This window comes from Laccaria bicolor, genomic scaffold (assembly GCF_000143565.1).
Source record: "Laccaria bicolor S238N-H82 LACBIscaffold_51 genomic scaffold, whole genome shotgun sequence".
Classification (NCBI taxonomy): domain Eukaryota; kingdom Fungi; phylum Basidiomycota; class Agaricomycetes; order Agaricales; family Hydnangiaceae; genus Laccaria; species Laccaria bicolor.
Window position 1 is genome coordinate 127,282 of NW_001889922.1, and position 18,110 is coordinate 145,391.

The window sequence follows — 18,110 nt, forward strand, 5'->3', positions numbered from 1 at the left end:
GTGGTGGTGCGCTGGCGTGCTGTCCGTCCCTCATCGTGGGCGTGGTGTTAGCGAGCTGGGTTGGGACGAGTTTGGGGGGGGGTGCTCACCTAGGACGACGAATGACGAAATCGTCGTTCGTCGTCTGGTTGCCACGTCGCTGATAGCGACGTGGCAACATGTTGCCGCACTCGTTTACTGGGGTTGTTGATGTGGCGTCAAGGTGTCGTCTCCCATATCGTGGCCGTCGTCGTTGTCTCATCGTGGCTGGTGTGCGTGGTGGTGGACGTTGGCGACGTGGTGTGTAGGCGTCGGTGATGGTGGTGGTGGTTGAAAGAGATGGCGTTGTTTGTTGATGATGTCCAAATCAAACGTCGGTGTTTGCCGACGTTTGATTTGGACATCAGGAATTCCGTTCCGGTCTCGTTCCGTGAGCATTCCTTCCGGGTGATCACCGGAATCATTCCGGCGGAATTTGAATTCCATTCAAAATTCCGCGGAATTGTTTGATCAATTTGGCAGGGCCCTCTGCCAAATTTGATTCCTCCGGAATTCCAGGAATTCCCCGGATTCCGCCGGATTCTGGCAGGAATCAGTGGAGGACAATACAGCCGTTTGCATAAGTCATTGAACACTTCGATTTTTTTTGCGTCGTCACGTGCCAACTTTCCCGTAGCCAAACAAATGATTGATCGAGTAGATAACGCGCGCTCTACCATCGCACTCATCATGGCTCCTTCGCTTTCAAAGGATCTACGTGATAGGGTGGTGCAATGGCGCATTCAGAACAACTGGTCATACCGAAAGCTGGCTGACATGGCTGGCTGCTCAATTGGCACAATCGCCAATATTTTGATGTACCACCGCGTTTATGGAACCTCAACAAACCCATACAGAAAGCGTACCGGACGGCCACGATTGCTGGATCACGATGACTGCGCATACATCGATACACTGCTGAACCGGGATCCCACTATCTATCTGGACGAGATTCAGGATAAGCTGGTAGAGGATCGTGATACAGACGTTTCAATTGCTTCCATACAGCGAGCCATTGAACGTCTAGATTTTACACGGAAGGTTGTGAGCAAGGAGGCGAAGGAGAGAAATAATCTTCTCAGAGCAATCTGGGAAGGAGGTATGGCACAGTATGACGACCCAGATCTATTCCTTTTCCTCGATGAAAGCGCTGTCAATAATTTGACCACGCAAAGATTGGCAGGATGGTCTCAGCGTGGAATACCATGTGTACGACGTGCGACAGTTCTGAGGGGAGCTCACTACTCCATCTTACCTGCATTGTCAATCAACGGAATAGAGGCATTGGATATTTTTGAAGGAGCTGTAAATCGGGAAAAGTTTGTGGGTTTTCTTCGAGAGCAAATTGTATGTTCTTAAACTCATATTTGACTGTGCATTAATTATCTTACATTATTAGGCACCAATCCTGAACCCATATCCTGGCAAGCGAAGTGTTGTAGTCATGGATAATTGTGCAATTCATCATGAGGAAGAGATAAGGCATTTGATTGAAGATGAGTGTGGTCCGTATTTCTGTTGAAGACCTGAGAACTATCTGCTGATATAGACCCCAGGTGCTCGTCTAATCTACCTTCCGCCCTACTCTCCAGATTTTAATCCCATCGAAGAAGCATTTTCTGCAATTAAAGCATGGCTTCGACGACACGAAGACGAGTACGACAGCCCAGAGAAATTGCCGTGGTTAATCCACCAAGCAATTGATTCAGTCACAGCTTCTGATGCAATTGGATGGTTTAGGGACTGCGGTTATATTCCAGATGATGGTGACTATATTGCGTGATAAAGGAATGTAGAATAGTACGAAGGAGTGTTGAATAAAAGAATGACTAAAGTATTGCACGGAAACCAAATTTCATAAAAAACCGACCAACATGTCTAGAAGCGATGGCTTGAAGTGCTCAGACGAGCTCGCTTGTGCTCAACTTTGCCGACCCATTCTTTTGCGAACTTCAATAGCGAACATACATCACCTTCGGCAAAATGGGTGACTTCTGCAAGCCGTTGAACTCCAGCAAATGACAAAGTGTCAGCAGTGTAATGTTTCTCAGACAGAGCAGTTACCGCAACCGTAATTTCCTCTGGGGAGATGGAAGGCTTAGCGCGACCAAAAGCCTCAAGGCAAAGACGAAGCTCATCTTCCTGAGCCGGAAGAGGAGACGAGGATTCAGGTGGACCTGCCGGAGATGAGGCTGGGCTGAGATAATGTTTCTTGGGGCGCCGCGGAGTGACAGGAGGGATAGCAACATTATTCTGTAATAAAGAGGAGAAGAAAGCGGACATCATAGTGCCCGCCTCAACAGCTGAGTCACTCCCAGCACGTTGGTGACGAGGGCCGGTACGGCCACGGGGTCTTATGACCCGACTACGAATGGCGTCGTCAGGCCGGAATAGAGTGGGAGGAGGGTCACGCATGCTGACACCGGCCTGAGATCCCGCCTTAAAAAATATCAATATAGTCTTGAGCACAAGTATGAATGGCTGACTTACAATTGCGGCGGCCCAATGCTTCACTTTCCAACGATTGAGAGGAAAATGTTCATCTTCCTTCTTATAACAAGCACCATTGTCGTGTTCATCACATTTCCATTCTTCACGAAGGTCCATGATGATGGCGCCGTGGAGTTGGTCTTCGCCTGAGAAGCTATCGGGACGTGGTACCTTTACAATTTGTATAACATTGAAAGAAGGAATAGAAACACAATAAACGAACTCACATGGGTCCCAAACCGTACCTCAGGACCAGACCAAGGTGCCAGACGAGGATCAAGAGCCACCGCGGAACGAATGCGGAATGGTTCAAGGAGATCAAGGTCAAACCCGACAAGAATAGACTTGACCGTCCGCTTTTCATAGATCTGGGTCATGATGGTTTCGAACTCTTGATCATCCCGGACAGTTGGGGCATTCGTCTTCCCCCCACTGTTATTAAAATCATGAAAATCTCGTGTTGCAAGCATAAAATAAAGGGTAACTCACGGGGAACCTGGCCAAGAGATCTCAACAGGGAATCCAGAGACGTTGGAGGGCTGATAATGTTGATGAAGGTCATGGAGCTTGAGAACCTCTTGAAGAACCGCGCAACGCGTCATACTGAACAAAGGGAGGGCTGGTCCAGTTTTCGTCGCGGAAGTCTTCTTGGGTTGCTTCGCTTTGGATCCTTGAGAAGCAGAAGACTCGCGAAAAGAAAGAATAGCGGTGATAAAGAAGGTGCGCTCAGGAGCTGAGTCACAGACAAGATGAGGTGACGAAGGATAAACAAAAACAGTACGCACGTGTGAAATCAGACAAATCTGGGACAATAGAGATGAGTAAAAATTAAGAAAGACATCAGTGACTTACTGTTGTTCTCCTCGGCAGTGCCAGCGACAGGCAACGCTCCTGGAGCAGCAGCACCAGCTCCGTTGGGGGGAGCACGCGGCGGTGCGGCATGCTGAGGACGTGCAAGCTGAGGGGCCAAGGTCGGAAACATGATGAGCTCTTGAAAGGGTGTACCATCGGGTTCATTGTTGGTGTAACGAGTGTCGCGAGGCATTGTCTGAGATGGAGGATGAAAGGTAAGGAAAAAAGAACCTGAGGAAGCGATTGAACTCAGAGCTCACCTCTTATACTCATTTCTCGAGCTGAACACGTTCCTTCCTATCGGAAATGTGTTTTTCATCTCGGTCACCAGATAAATAAAATATATTGAGCACCTGGACGCAAGGCTTCAGGATGGTGAACGAGGCAGTACAATGCGCGTTGATTTTTCGGCTCAGCTTCGGATTTGATAAGTGAGAGCAAGGTTGACAGGAAATAGAAAATACCTTGTTCGAGGTGAGTGTAGCTCAGGTAGGAGTCTGGGACTCGATTATGGACGAAAGTGAGCGGGCAAAGGGAGAGGAGTGCAGTAGAGCGCGCATTATCTCAACGTTATCTACTCGATCAATCATTTGTTTGGCTACGGGAAAGTTGGCACGTGACGACGCAAAAAAAATCGAAGTGTTCAATGACTTATGCAAACGGCTGTAAAGACCTCTGTTATAGCACCAACTCTGTCCAAAAAATGATGTGACATTACTTTTGATCGGTTAGTGTACGTGTATTTTTTTGGATAAACCAACTTGTTTTTTCAATCACGTATACCCCTCCCCAACCACAACTGCTACTTGTATGCACATACTTAATTTTCTATACTGGATGGATGGAGGATTGGTGTATCATATGCTTATTTTTTTTAGTATGACATTCCTTGCAAGTTACCTTCATTGCAGCCTGGTCGTGCTTCGGTGCGGGTCGCAAATCTTACCATTCCTTATCACTCTACTACTAATTGTAATACTTATTCCATATCATTATTTCCAGGGGGCAGAGCTCAGTTGGGAGAGCAGCACTGTGAGGTATGTACATAAGAAGCTTGTATATATTATGAAGGTGTCCTACCTTTGATCTGCATGCATCCATGGCCACATTTTCATTTTTTTGTTCGTTCTTTCATTAATTTTATGATCTCAGAAATTTTCTTTGTCTTCTTCTATTCTACATGTTATTTATGAGAAAATAAGGGGGGCATAGCTCTGTTGAAAGGAAAGCTTTTCTGCTAAATGTCCCCCATTATGGTAACAGTTGGGTAACAGTTTATTTATTTCTTCCTCACACAGAACAACACAATTTGGATACCATTTTTGTTTCTGAAGTTTGTATCATACATGTTGTTAATTCTCGATGGGCCTTTGTCTGGTTCATTGTAAGAATACTTTATTATATCTTGGAACAAGTGTCCTTGGTTTCCTGCTCTAGGGGGCAAAAAAAGGGACAGAACTGAACTTATACACTCAGAGCCAGAAACTTCAGCCTAGCCCTCAGTGCCTCAGCCTCCTCATGTTTTTCTTGTTGTGAATATGTTCTTGCAAGATTTTCCAGGCTGGTCAAGGTAAGTGGATGTTCTGGCCCCAGGATCCTTTTACACAGATCCAGAACCTTTAGCCCCAGCTTCTCAGTGTCTTCATATTTTCCTTGTTGTGAATATGTGACTGCAAGATTTGCCATGCTGGTCAATGTATCTGGATGTTCTGGCCCCAAAACCCTTGTACACAGATCCAGAACTTTCAAGTCCAGCTCCTCAGCCTCTTCATATTTTCCTTGGTGTGAATATGTGACTGCAAGATTTGCCATGTTGGTCAATGTATCTGGATGTTCTGGCCCCAAAACCCTTGTACACAGATTCAAGACTTTCGACTTCAGGTCCCCAGCCTCCTCATGTTTTCCTTGGCATGAATATGTGACTGCAAGATTTGCCATGCTGGTCAATGTTGCTGGATGTTCTGGCCCCAAAACCCTTGTACACAGATCCAAGACTTTCAAATTCAGGTCCCCAGCCTCCTCATATTTTCCTTGGTGTGAATATGTGACTGCAAGATTTGCCATGCTGGTCAATGTTGATGGATGTTCTGGCCCCAAAACCCTTGTACACAGATCCAAGACTTTCAAATTCAGGTCCCCAGCCTCCTCATATTTTCCTTGGTGTGAATATGTGACTGCAAGATTATTCATGCTGGTCAATGTATCAGGATGTTCTGGCCCCAACAGCCTTGTACGCAGATCCACGACTTTCAGCTGCAGCTTCCCAGCCTCCTCATATTTTCCTTGGTGTAAATATGTGATTGCAAGATTATTCATGCTGGCCAATGTATCTGGATGTTCTTGCCCGAGCACATTTTTACTCAGATCCAGAACCTTTAGCTCCAGCTCCCCAGCCTCTTCATATCTTCCTGGGTCCAAATATGTTTGTGCAAGATTTCCCATGCTGGTCAATGTATTTGGATGCTTCATCCCCTGCTCCTTCATCCTCATTTCTAGTATTTGATACTGAAAATCCTCTGCATCTTTCCACATTCCATTTTCACAGAATACATAACTGAATTGGGAATATTCATTATCATCAAACACTCTTTTGAAGCCATTTTCCCTCTCTGACTCGTAATTGGCTTTGATGTGTGGTACAAGTAGCCTGTTGAATGCAATGTTCTCAGTTGTCATCTCTTTTGTAATACAGTTTACAAGAATCAATTTTGACACTTGCATCATGCACCTTTTTTGAGACATTGTCATCCTATCTCTACTCCATTGATGCATCAGTGGATGAATGGCATAGGTTCCTGAAGAGGTTGAGCCCCGTTTGATCAAAGAAAATGACATAAGAACTCTAATTCCTTCATGAAAGAAGAATTCATTCCAACACTGATCTGCTTCCAGTTGAAGCAATTGGCTGATGCAAGTTTTGATGTTTTGATCCAGTTTACTGTAATCTCCTTTAGAGAATTCCATAGCAGCCTTTCTAAAAGCAGCCTCAATGATATTCTCATGATGTAGAAATGCAGCTGTCTCAAGAATAAGGATAGCAGCTTGAGCAGCTGCTCTACCATGCTCATTAGATTTATTGTTTGCCCTTGATTCAATTTCATTAAAAGACAAATCCCATGTTTCATAGACTGTATGATTGTACTGAGATGCCCCCCTAAATGAAGAGTGGTTCATAAGCTTGTTCCTGTGTCGAGAGAGATGCTCAAGATAATTTTCAATCCTACAGAGACCAGCTTCAATGGAAGCTCCTGCTTGATCAACAGCCAGAGGCAAACAGCAGAGCTCATTTACAATCTGCTGAGCTATGCTGTAAACATTTTCTGGCAGCTCAGTTAGATCGCTGGCTTTCACTAAGAGTGATATGGCTTCCTTTTCGGCCATCTGATCAACTTCCAGAGAGTTTTCATAAGATGTGACACGTCCAAGAGATCGATTTCTGCTAGTAACCAGAATATTACCCTGAGAACCAGATGGAATAACTTTCTCTACAACTTCAGGTGCACCATCAGCATTGTCAAAAACAAGCAGCCATTTACTCTGCAAAGATGCAATCCAGATGAGAGCAGACCTGGAGGACACAGAGATACCAGCAGCTTTAGCCTCAGGATGAGCACAAAGACCCTTTAAACCAAGATCAATAGTATCTTCAGAAGATGCATCAATCCAGAAAATGTGGGAGAATCTGCATTCACTTGTCATAGAATCAGAGATATTAAATTGAAGAAACTTACCTTTCAGCCATCTCCTCAACAAACTTCAAACAAATCTGTGTCTTTCCAATACCTCCCATGCCATATAACAAGAACGATTTTCTGCCTCTATCCCCTTCACCTTGACATGCAAGGTGATCCTTCAGCCTCTGAAGAATAAACTCGCGACCTGTAAATAGAGCACTTGAATTTGGCCTTTGGGGAACAAGGAATGTATCATCTTGACCCCTGCTGGCATGTTCATGAACATTGATCTTCACAAAAAGTGCAATCAATATTTCAAACCATCAATGCTGGGGTAACCAGACACACATTGTGAGCCACATAGAGTGTGGAATCCTTCATATCAATGTTGGCTCCTTGCATGATATTCTAGAATTTCCGAAGACAAAATGAGCTGATGAATTTGTTTGCATTGTAAACACACCAAAGAGGTACTACGCTCTCCCGTAGCTTCAGACGCCCTTGTAATCATCGACCTAGATTCCGTCAGGATGCTATCTGTATGTATGGGGTTCAGCGCCACGAACCTCGAACCGCTAGGGCGTTGATCATGTGAGCGATCTGCGCCCATGAAACGATCAAGCAATCCCTTGAACTTTCCTTTCAAACGATTTTCGCGGGGGCGATTGAGATCAGACATCGTGGTTCAGAAGAGAGAGTCGATGCTGTGCGGCGTCAATTTTCTGAATAGGTAACGGAACCGCTTCACGGGGTCAGCTGATGTTCGAGGCCTGGATTCAAGAACAGCGCTCCGAAATCCACGCGCAGTAACGTGGTTGGGCGCCAAGTCAGCAAGCAGACGCCGGAACAAGCGCGGTCAACGGACATGTGTGAAAAATAAAACGCCAACACTGACGAAGAGAACAGGTTGCGGCATTTTATTTCACATATGTAAGACAACATCAAATCCAGCTGGAGACGATACTACAACATTAAATATATAGAATTGCAAAAGACGAGCGGATGTACCTGACCCAGCATCCCAAACCTGGCGTTTTTAACGACCACAGTCGGTTCCTTCACCACCATCTTAAGTAGGACGTCGCCTCACTTCTTGTCCTTTTAATTCCACTTGTGTCACTGACCCTCGAATTGCCTCGCATCCCGGCTTTCCATAAACAAGTATTGTTGTCACTGATCCGCACGAGCGTTGGCTGTACTTTATGCCTGTAGGAGGATAGTGATGACGCTAAATAGGGAAGCGTAGCCATGCAACAGGCAACGAACGATGGGAACGCAAGGCTGATCTTGATTCCTCGTTGCAAGGGCCTCGCCACGTCACAGGTCCTACAGAAAAACAAATCGATTAGCTTATTGTTAAAAGAGAACAATTACGTCGTACCAAGAGCAAGAAATACTCTCGTGGTAACGTTCCACGACCCGGGGTAGAACTCCGATCCTAAGCGTTCCAGTTTTTGGGTTGTTCCGAGATTGGCCGTGGGCCTGATAGCACATTGAAAATTGCATTATCACCGGCTTGTTGTCGTTAGGGTGAGCCGTTGGTGGAACTGCGGAGTGCTGAGATATAAGCGGGCAGACCAAAGGAGAGCGTCGTCACAGAGCACAGGGCAGCCGATCGTGCAGACGTGAGTTGGTGCGGGCGAGTGAACCACCCTCTGGTGATTGTGCTTTACAAAAGAAAGGCGTTACTTGAACCATGGATGCTCACCAGTTAAATAGCAACACGTTCACCGTTGCACGACCAACCTCTCCTGTGCGCCGTGAAGACCTACGGTCCATCGTTCGTCGTCCTGAGCGCGTAATGGGCATTACGCAGAAATTTGATGAAAGAGAGCGCGTACCGTACACTTCGTATACGTAGTCCCTCTCTGTTTGTCGTCCATCTCTCATCTCCCTTGTGGGGTGGTTGATTGCGGCGACAGGGTTTGCAGATCTTCTGCGAACCAGGAGTACGGCGGTGAAACATTCGCGGGACACGACGAAACCGATATGGCCTCACTGACGTAGAGACAAGGGATGTAAGCGAGCGAACAACTAGCCGAATGAATACGGATGAATACGTACTGCTGCTACAGACCCATCCCGGATCGTATATCCCTGGTCTTAGAAGCTTGTGCGTGAAGCGTGTCCTGTCAATTCCGGTGTTAGCTTGACCCCTAATAAGCAATTGCAAATGACAGATTGGGCTCTCACCTGAGTGATTGTCGAGCAGTAGAGCTGGACAGATTGAGTCCCAATGTCATCGAGTGTAGATTGCAGGCGGGCGAACGGTGGAAGTTGGCGGAGATGATGGACGTCGATCAAAATCGTGTTGACCAACGTTTGTTTTCTTTCCACCACCATCAACGACGTGCTCAAGGACTTGCACTATCGACGCGTCGCATCAGCTCATCAACCGAGCAAGGCCATGAAGTAAGTATCTTGTTTTTATAATTATAACGATCACGTCTAACCTACAGTGATCGCCGTTTTAGCACTGGGGATTCGGAGTCGACAACTGCATCAGGCCTCCAAGATACGGTTGATACGTTCAAGACATTGAAAATTGAAAAGTGCCCCCAGCAGCGAGGTGTGTATCGCCATCATTGTCTCTCACAACGTAAACTAAACCTTGTTACTCAGACCTTCAATGCACGAATACATCACAACGGCTATTGGATATCCTTTGCGACGTTTTACCCTTGTTATCGACCAAGGCCGGAGCTTACAGCCTTACCTCGCATACACGACCTCATTCCACGTTCTTCTTGGGATGCGGATGTTTCTCTGAGGTATGCCCTGCTTCACCTGCTATTCAATGGATCAATCTGACCCCAATTTCCGCAAAGCACTGCACAACGACAACACGTCCTTTGAGGACGGTGAAGCTACGCCCTTGCGGGTGATCAGACCCTTCCCATGTACCGACACGACCTAAATCGCATTGGGCTCATGCATGCCCTGCCTTCGTCTCGTGTCGTCCTCTGATATCTACACACCAATCGACGTCACGCCTCGCCATAAGGAGAAGAATGGCCAGAGTCATACGACCCCGCCATCAACCCCATCCCACTGCGCCCGTCGACGAGAAAGGTCTCATAGTGGATTCTTCGGATAACGAGCGGGCGGAGACGCCTTCTTTGCATTTGAATCCTGGAAGAGGGAGAAGAAGGGGAGGGAAACGGAAGTCCAAGATGGGTGCGAGTGGTAAACATCGGAGGATAACGTTGTTCGGGTTCGGCCTCTTCGGACGACAACCCATCTAACTCCCAGACGACGATGCTGACGCTGACGTTGCGCCCCTATTCCGTCGTCACAGCAGCGGCACGCCCACAACAACGCTAGCCACCCAAACCTTCGACTCCGACGCCGCTCCATTAGACATATCCACCATCCACGAAATCTCCGTCTCCAAAGCTTGTGAAGCAGCCGAGGCGGAGGCGAAGCCTCTCAAGGAAAAGGAGGAGAGGAGGCAAAGAAGGAAGGCGAGGGAGGAGATGAAGAGCCTGGTGTGGTTGGCGATAGGGAGGAATTTGAAGGGTTTCAGGGGAGTGGTGGGTTGGCGCTACTGAAGCGTCCTAGTGCTGGGGCTGGTGGGGGGACGACGGCGAGGTCTTCGTCGGGGTCCCATTCTCGTTCGCAATCCCACTCCCAATCCCAGCAATCGAACGAAGGCTTCGGGCACTTCGCATCCGCCCCTCCTCCAATAGCAGCAGAGCAAGACGACGAAGACGCCGATCTCGACGGAGGTGTCTGCCCGCGCAAAAGTCAAACAGCCGCACTCACTCGAACTCGAATGGATGAACATCAAATTCACGTCTTAATCGGTCCTCTTTCAATCTGAGCTGGACCTCTGCGTCTGCGTCTGACAGTGCTCAACAACACATCTCACAATCCACCCTTCCTGTCATTGGGAAACTGTCACCATGTGCACCGATCCGTCCACCAGCCTCTCGAACAAGCAGCTCATCCTCCAAGTCGAGGAACCCCTGGCCCTGCTCGACGGTGCTTGGACTAACGATCTCAGGCTCGCTGACGCTGAACGCGGGTGATGAGGTGATGCGAGGGAGGGTGATTGTGAGGATGTGTTTGATCTTGATCTGGACTGGGAGGTTGAGGAGCGTTTGGACTTGGGGTTTGGGAGATGTTGGGGAAGTAGGTACCCCTTCAAACGTTCACTGCTCTTCTGTCACACCCCATTCCCCATTCCGTCCAGCTCTTCTTTTCAACTGATATCCTCGTCGTTACTTTATGAAAAGTATTGCCTATGTCTATATATGTACTGCTATATATGATCACCCCCTTCAACAGAACTGCTTCTTGTTGTTCGGGCTGTTATGGCCCTCCTCCACTCGCCCTCTCTGAAATGTACATGGTGGTGTTGTCCCTCTGCGCACTGTATGTTTTGCTGCCCGTCGCCGCTAAAAGTTGGTTAGTCTGACGGGAACGATCTGCTCTACAAGTACCTCTCACCTCCAGCAGACGTTGGACGGCGTCCCCGAAGTACGACCTGGATGCTTTGGAGGACAGGCCCGACTGCCATGTCATCAAACCTATGAAACGCAACCCGTTAGCTCGTCATCGAGAAAGGAGGCAAAGCAAAAGAGGACGTACGTCGACGTCTCGTTACGCAAATAGCATTTTTGATTTTCGAAGGGTAGGAAGAGGGCATCGTGTTCACAGGGAGAGTGAAGGTTTCGAGGTTGAATAGACGGTTCGAGAGGTTTGCAAGATCATGTAAAAGTTGAATATGTCGGATTTTGTTGTTGAAGTGAACGATTGGCGACACTGTGTCGGACTATAATGTATGTTGAACGTGAAACATGTGTTACGTGATAGGACAGCGTCAACGCAGAGCATGAACTGGCTGGAGTTTCAATGGGCTGATGAACCGCCCTCGGCGTCGGTTCTGGAAGTACAGGTGTCTTACAAGACGTTGTTTACGTCGTCGTGGTAAAATGCGTGAGTTGATGTATTCCATGCAAGGTGAACTGTAGGATGCAAGATCAGGAGCTCCGAAGAAAGTTGACGATAGAGGAGACATACCTTGAAAGCCAAAACGTGGCCACCAGAACCGCGTCTCCGTTTTCTTTGATCCCAAGTCACTTGAAAGATGTTGACGCATAGAAAGGGGTTGCACAAGTATGGGCTTCTGACGGTTCAAGGCAAGGTCTTCGAGACCCATGAAAACCGACAACGTTTGACTAACCACACAACAGAAGGTTATCAGCAAAACGACGTTGAATGAACCCAAGGGACACGTACTGCATCAATGGTTCCCGATGCCATAAACCATTACGCCCCGGAATGAAAGCTCAGACCTCAGTTTCCTTTCAACCCCTTATCCCCCGTAAGAGGTTGCACATTCACACCAAGTTTCGAGCGCAGGCTAAGCAGATTTGAGTGCCTGGAAAGAGGGATAGTACGCAAAGGGAGATTGAGCTTGTAAAGGAGGAGCACGAATGGTGGCTAGATTATAGGCGTAGAGTTGGCGGAATCGATGGTGGTTGAGAACGCAGTTGCTTCGAATTAGTTCGTTTGTGCAATCGTGCGTTTCTAGATGATGGTGGTCCTCTGCAAGCAGAATATGTTGCCCCTCGTCCCCGCTGAGAGGTTCCACACCATAGAGAATAGCCCCCGCGTCGGCGTTGGTTCATCACATACAAAACGGTGGGCTCGCTTGTGTAAACTTGAGGCCTGCATTGAGCCTGCAAAACAATAGTGTAATTAGCTCGTCACCAAAAGCCAGAGGTGTTGGAGTCATACCCAAACCAACAGGACGTACGCGACGTCTCCCAGCGGTCTAAGTGTTGGAGGTGGGTCAAGGCGAGTAAATGCACCGTAGAGAGCCGAGTGCGTCAGATGTTGAACGTGTCTTCGTCGATCTAGCGCCTGACCAAAAGAAACCAGAGCGACAACATAGCTCAGACTTGGTACTGGGTTTTGTAAACAGCCCTTTAGAAATAAAGATGCTCAGCATGGATTGATCGGTCAAATAATTGAAGTTCGTACCTGCGATAGAACGCTGGCCTTGATCCTGTTCCTGCACAACTACCCTCTTCTCTGCACCTCATCAAAATCTCATTTCTGCCGCAAGTCGTCCTCAGCACATCGTCGTAGAGACCGGAGCCTATCCCTGGCGTGCGTGAATCGAGTCCGAGGGGATGGTGCAGTACTAATATACGCATTGTCAAAACTAGAACTTAGAAAGGGATAGAGTATGGACGTACCGTACAAATCCGTGACGCAATCTTTTGGACTCGTCCCCCAGTCCTCGCGTTGACGGGAAGTGTACATGCTACTTGAGCTTGAGATCGCATCACAAAGGGAGACATCATGGACTCTGTAAGAGCCTTGTGCGGCACTGTATGAATTGTCAACAAGAAGAGGGCTGGATGGAGTTGAGAGAGACACGTACTCGATTGCCCTGAATGGACACAGACACGGTTGAACGGACCGAAAGGGCGAGGGGAAGTGTCTGAGTGCGGTTTTCATCCTCGGCCAAAGTGCTGGTGGCTAGAATCTAAAGCAACCTTGTGTTTGTCATCGGACGGCGTTGGTTAAGGGGTGTCCGACGAGATAATGTGGCTGTGTTTTTTCGGGAAGACCAGAATCCATCACTCAACAACGGACTTGTCATTGTCGACGACGCGCTCTAAAAAAGTATCTACATGGCCTCCAATATTCACCGTAAGCACTCTCGATAAACCACTGATTGATTCTAACCAAACCTCTCCAGGTCATCGGCACACCTTTGGCAGTGGCCATTCGCCTCATTATGCTTCGGCAACGTCGCGCAGGGATTCACTCAGCTCTCAACTTGAGTGCACCTCGCGAATATCCAGGAACATTGCAAGCTCCACGGCGCCGTGATTCCCCCAATCAACAACACCACCACGTCTGACAAGTAAGCGAGTCAGAGTTCTCCTCGCCTGGCGTTGGTGAACTCATCAAGCCGATTTCAGCTCCTCCTTGATGAAGTTCAAGGCTGTCGATATTGCTACATGTTTAGCGGCCGTTGAGGCCGTAACAATTACGTTGAGTGGCACAAGAAAGAGTTTTGTCCGAAAAAATTATTTTCAAGCATCTACCGACCAGCCGCGACCGACGAAGAACACCGTAATGCTCATGAAGTTGCGCCGTTCGAGGCGGACGTGAGTTGGACGTGCGTGGAGGTTGAGAAGAGGGTTTACGATGAGGGTGAGTTTCCGTTGTGGGCTCGGATTGCTATGCGGGAGGCTGAGGCGGGTGGAAAGAGATAGACGGCAGAGGGAAATGAAGTAGAGGTTCATAGGCTTGCGTTGACTATCAGTGTTATGGCCTCTTTCTAATGCGAGATCGTGTGCAGGAACCATTTTCAAATCTATTTGCGGGACTTCGACCCTTGCTCGTCTCCATTTTCCGCAGTGATTTGGTTCCTTGCCTCCTTTTGGCTGCTTGAGAAGGATTATCAGAGCAGCCGACGAACTGTGAGTTTTTTTTCGTTTCGCAGTTTGCGCGTTACTCAACCAAGGCCCAAGTGCGATATACGGCGAATGCCTCTCCGCCCTCATGGTTTTGTATCCTCTATTTCGAATTCCTGTGCTTTTCTTTTCCAGTTCGTTCCTACGACCGCCATTACAGGGCATTGTGGAAAACACGAAAGTACAGGTGAAGGCCGAACCAGTATCGGCTGATCATTATCTCTTTTACATCGTGAGTTTCCATCCTCTCACATTCACGAACTAATTCCCAGAGACATGAACCTCAAGAAAATGAGCACTGTCGTAACGTCCGCCGTCTCCTTTCGGAGTGATTTCGACTCGCACGTAGTGGCACAGGGAGTCGAAATCTTCTCCGGATTTCATCCATTTCCGTTGACTCTCAATGATTTTGCGATTTGAGATGCACCTGTGCACCTGACGGATTGTCATAGCAAGTAAGACGGCGACGCGCTGCGTGGCTGCCAGTGGTTGTTCGCCCCCAGAAGATCTTTTCACTTATGATGCTTCATTCACATGACGGGTTAACCGAGATCACAGAAAGAGGTGATTAAGGTGAAGATGTCGGAGGAATCAAGAAAGTAAGCAGGATGTACTATCCCCTTCCTGCCTCGAGCGGCAAAGTTCAGCTGGGTACATAGGCAGGATTCAAGCTTGAATGTTCAATGTCAACGCTTTGTGGGACTTCTAATAGCTGTAGACGTCTAATAAATATTTTGTGAATGTGTTCGTCCGAGTTCTGCATGTGCGACTGTGTTGAATATTTCTTTGGGGGTTCATAGTATGCGGGATAAAATACAGCTGGTACATCCGAGCGCCCAGACGTCAGATTTAAGACCGATTTTACCCCTGTGAGAGCTTCCGGCGGTTGAATGTTTTTAAGTGCATTGAGGGTTATGGCCATTGTCTGGTGGGCTAACGACGAGAAAGTAGCGATAAAGTGGTGAAACCAGTAGAAAAGATAGGCCTTACCGTGCGCGAAATTGGCAAGATTGAATATTGTATGGGCAACATCGTCCGCTTTGGATTTCCATGTATGATGGTTCGGAATCGGCTGGCCCTGGCGAGTACAAGCCTGATGCTTTTGAGGAGAGGCCTGATGATCCTGTGAAACACCGACCAATTAGCCCGTCGTCGAAAGCTGGAGGAGTTAATAGGGCCGAACCTACAATGTCTACCCGCACTGTCAGTATTTGAGGGGATGGAGGGAATTCAATGGGCTTTGAAGAGCTTGAACGTGTCGGACCTTGTCGAAGTTAGAGGGAAAGATCAGCGAACCTCCGTCGGGCTGACATTTGTGAATGATGTGTTCGTTGATCTAGGGCTTGAGAAATTGCAACCAGGGATAAAGGATGGACAGGCTGGTGCCTGAGTTTCTATGGGCTAGTAAGCCAACCTCGGCGTCGGTTCTGTACGTGTCTTAGCAGGAGATGATTGCTGGAAGAATTGACGTTCGTACCTGGGGTACAGCACCCTTAAAAGCTTAACCCTCCACCTGCACGGCTACCCTCTTCTCCACCAAACATTCCTTCCTTCATTAGACATGGCAGACACATCATCAGTGGAATCTGAGATGCGTGATTCGATTCCAAGGGACAACACTAACTACAAGGGCATTGTCAGGGAACTGGTGCTCATCGGAGGGGGAATCAATGACAATGAAGACATACCTTAACCTTTGATACGGAGTGTAACAATACACCCGTAAAAATGCGAATTTTAGCGATTTCTCCTATAAAACCTCCTATAGTAGAAATACAGTCACATTGATCATAAGGATCGTTAGACGCAACCCGGTCTAGTCGATTAAAGTTTACATCCGAGAAATGTGCACGCCTTAGACAGTAGGAATTGTGGTCGGTTCGTGACCGAATCACCTCAATATACTCGAAGTCTAATAAAAGGCTACACTACCATGAAATAGTACGCTACCGAGTGTTCTAGAGTAAAAACACCCCCGCACAGGGTGTTGGAGTTTACACCAAACCAGGGTCTCACTTTATTATGGATTAAAAGATATTAATTCTAAAGATAAACGCGCGAGCATAGAAACTCGACGCGTACCTGACGCGAGAAGTCATTCGGTCACGTGCTACGAAGCATGATCCAAGAAGTCATGTGGAGAGACGCATCACGCGCATCACGCGCATCAACACATCACAAATCATGGCATCATTGACCCAAGAAAACTAAGCTTCGTGAAATATTCCGNAAGTCTGCCAAAAGAGAAAAACTATGAACGATTTGCCGTGCGGTCCGAGGCCCGGGCATAGTATCTAATAATAGAGAGAAATCACTAAGCGGACCGTTCGTCTCGGCTGAACCGATCGTGAAAACCGTTTACGGCGATTCCCGTGTACGCATCAAGACTGATGCGTCGCGTCGCCACAATAGAGAAAACACTACGAAAACTTAAAAGAAGCCAGCTCAGTTGTGCCACGCACAATCGAGCCACTTCAAACCTTTACTAAAAATTCAGTATTAATTCGTCCGACCTCTCGGACAACGCACGGACATATAAATATAAATAGAAGACATAGAATAGTATAAAAAGAGGACGCGCGCAGGCTGAAACGCAAGGAATTATCCCCCGCGTTGACCAGCTGTCGCACTCCCAGTAGCATCTGAGGTAGTGGATAAGTTTGTAATCAATTTAAGGACTTTTCTTCGCAGACATAAGTAACGTGTGCCCGGAACCAGTGTGTTAAGTGGGGATCACAAAGCTTTTGTAAGGTTGTCTCGTCAATTAGTAAGAGAGCTCTCTACTATTACCGAGGAATCCAAGTGAGCGTGCTTGAGGAGTCTTTAAGACTAGTTTGGACCGCATCAGAGGCATAATAAAACTCAAGGGAGTTATAAAAGTCTACAAAGCACAATTTCCTTGTCATTTCTTTGTATACAGTTAGAGCGCAATCCCAGAACACCGAGACAGTCCCAATAAAAGCCATTTCCCTTCGAAGACTACTAAAGTTTCGAATTCTACACTGTGTCCGCACGTAAAACAATACCTTTTGTTCCGAAAAGGTCTACTAGACTTGGACAAGTGATATAAAATATACAAAAAAACGTTTCCCCGAACTTCTACTTAAGTTCTAACAAAACAAGTGTGGTAATTCTGTTTACCGTACGAACCCGAACTCGAAGTACCGAGCACGTACCTGTGGTGATAAGTGTTTAAGGTGTTTGTGTGTGTGTGTTGTTTAGGTGTTCACGCATCTTGTCAGCGCGTCCGATTACACTATTCTCACTCCCGCGTGCCACGGTCTTCTCATCTGGAGCCCACCGCGAGGGTTTTCATTTGTTTTGTTTTTCAATTGTACTTGAAAAAGTTGTTTGAAAGCGGTTTTCGAATTATTTAAACATCTGTTTGAATCAACCAAAGACCATAAAAAACCAAGCCTAGTTTCTAATACCAAGAACTAGCATCAAAAGTCGTTTACAACGGCAGCCATAAAAATCAGAGAAACAGCCACATCTAAAAGAGCTAGAGAAGGTCCACAAGTACCCTTACCTCCTACACAGGAACCCAAACGCGCTGCTGAGCCAGTCGTACAACGTTACCCGTTAAGGGGATCCTTTAGAGTCTACCTGCAGCATGCAGCNTGCATGCCGTCTC

At 47.4% G+C, this 18,110-nt stretch overlaps 5 protein-coding genes across 5 annotated transcripts; 2 read left to right on the plus strand and 3 right to left on the minus strand.

The window, feature by feature from the left end:
• Positions 1-1,759: 1,759 nt before the first annotated feature.
• On the minus strand, positions 1,760-3,908 carry LACBIDRAFT_295614 (uncharacterized protein). The gene is made up of 8 exons (XM_001888092.1): positions 3,825-3,908; positions 3,621-3,776; positions 3,361-3,556; positions 3,294-3,311; positions 2,998-3,241; positions 2,736-2,940; positions 2,509-2,679; positions 1,760-2,457 (listed from the first exon to the last, which is right to left on the minus strand). Exons 3-8 carry the CDS (start codon positions 3,551-3,553, stop codon positions 1,897-1,899), a joined length of 1,392 nt encoding a protein of 463 aa, XP_001888127.1. The 5' UTR covers positions 3,554-3,556; positions 3,621-3,776; positions 3,825-3,908; the 3' UTR covers positions 1,760-1,896.
• A 4,184-nt stretch (positions 3,909-8,092) lies between these two features.
• On the minus strand, positions 8,093-8,540 carry LACBIDRAFT_312321 (uncharacterized protein; the record flags this gene model as incomplete). The annotated part of the gene is made up of 2 exons (XM_001888093.1): positions 8,093-8,360; positions 8,416-8,540. The coding sequence occupies 2 exons, from the start codon at positions 8,538-8,540 to the stop codon at positions 8,093-8,095; spliced, it is 393 nt and encodes a 130-aa protein (XP_001888128.1).
• A 190-nt stretch (positions 8,541-8,730) lies between these two features.
• LACBIDRAFT_333450 (uncharacterized protein) lies at positions 8,731-9,559 on the plus strand (the record flags this gene model as incomplete). The annotated part of the gene is made up of 4 exons (XM_001888059.1): positions 8,731-8,787; positions 9,110-9,147; positions 9,215-9,446; positions 9,509-9,559. The coding sequence occupies 4 exons, from the start codon at positions 8,731-8,733 to the stop codon at positions 9,557-9,559; spliced, it is 378 nt and encodes a 125-aa protein (XP_001888094.1).
• Positions 9,560-10,556: 997 nt separating this feature from the next.
• LACBIDRAFT_295615 (uncharacterized protein) lies at positions 10,557-13,572 on the minus strand (the record flags this gene model as incomplete). Its single annotated transcript, XM_001888094.1, has 10 exons — positions 13,432-13,572; positions 13,244-13,377; positions 13,026-13,188; positions 12,780-12,968; positions 12,678-12,721; positions 12,060-12,217; positions 11,628-11,801; positions 11,487-11,549; positions 10,913-11,178; positions 10,557-10,766 (listed from the first exon to the last, which is right to left on the minus strand). The coding sequence occupies exons 6-10, from the start codon at positions 12,196-12,198 to the stop codon at positions 10,557-10,559; spliced, it is 852 nt and encodes a 283-aa protein (XP_001888129.1). The 5' UTR covers positions 12,199-12,217; positions 12,678-12,721; positions 12,780-12,968; positions 13,026-13,188; positions 13,244-13,377; positions 13,432-13,572.
• Positions 13,573-13,988: 416 nt separating this feature from the next.
• Positions 13,989-15,048, plus strand: LACBIDRAFT_333452 (uncharacterized protein; the record flags this gene model as incomplete). Its single annotated transcript, XM_001888060.1, has 4 exons — positions 13,989-14,167; positions 14,362-14,482; positions 14,637-14,708; positions 14,929-15,048. The coding sequence occupies 4 exons, from the start codon at positions 13,989-13,991 to the stop codon at positions 15,046-15,048; spliced, it is 492 nt and encodes a 163-aa protein (XP_001888095.1).
• Between the last annotated feature and the right edge of the window lie 3,062 nt (positions 15,049-18,110).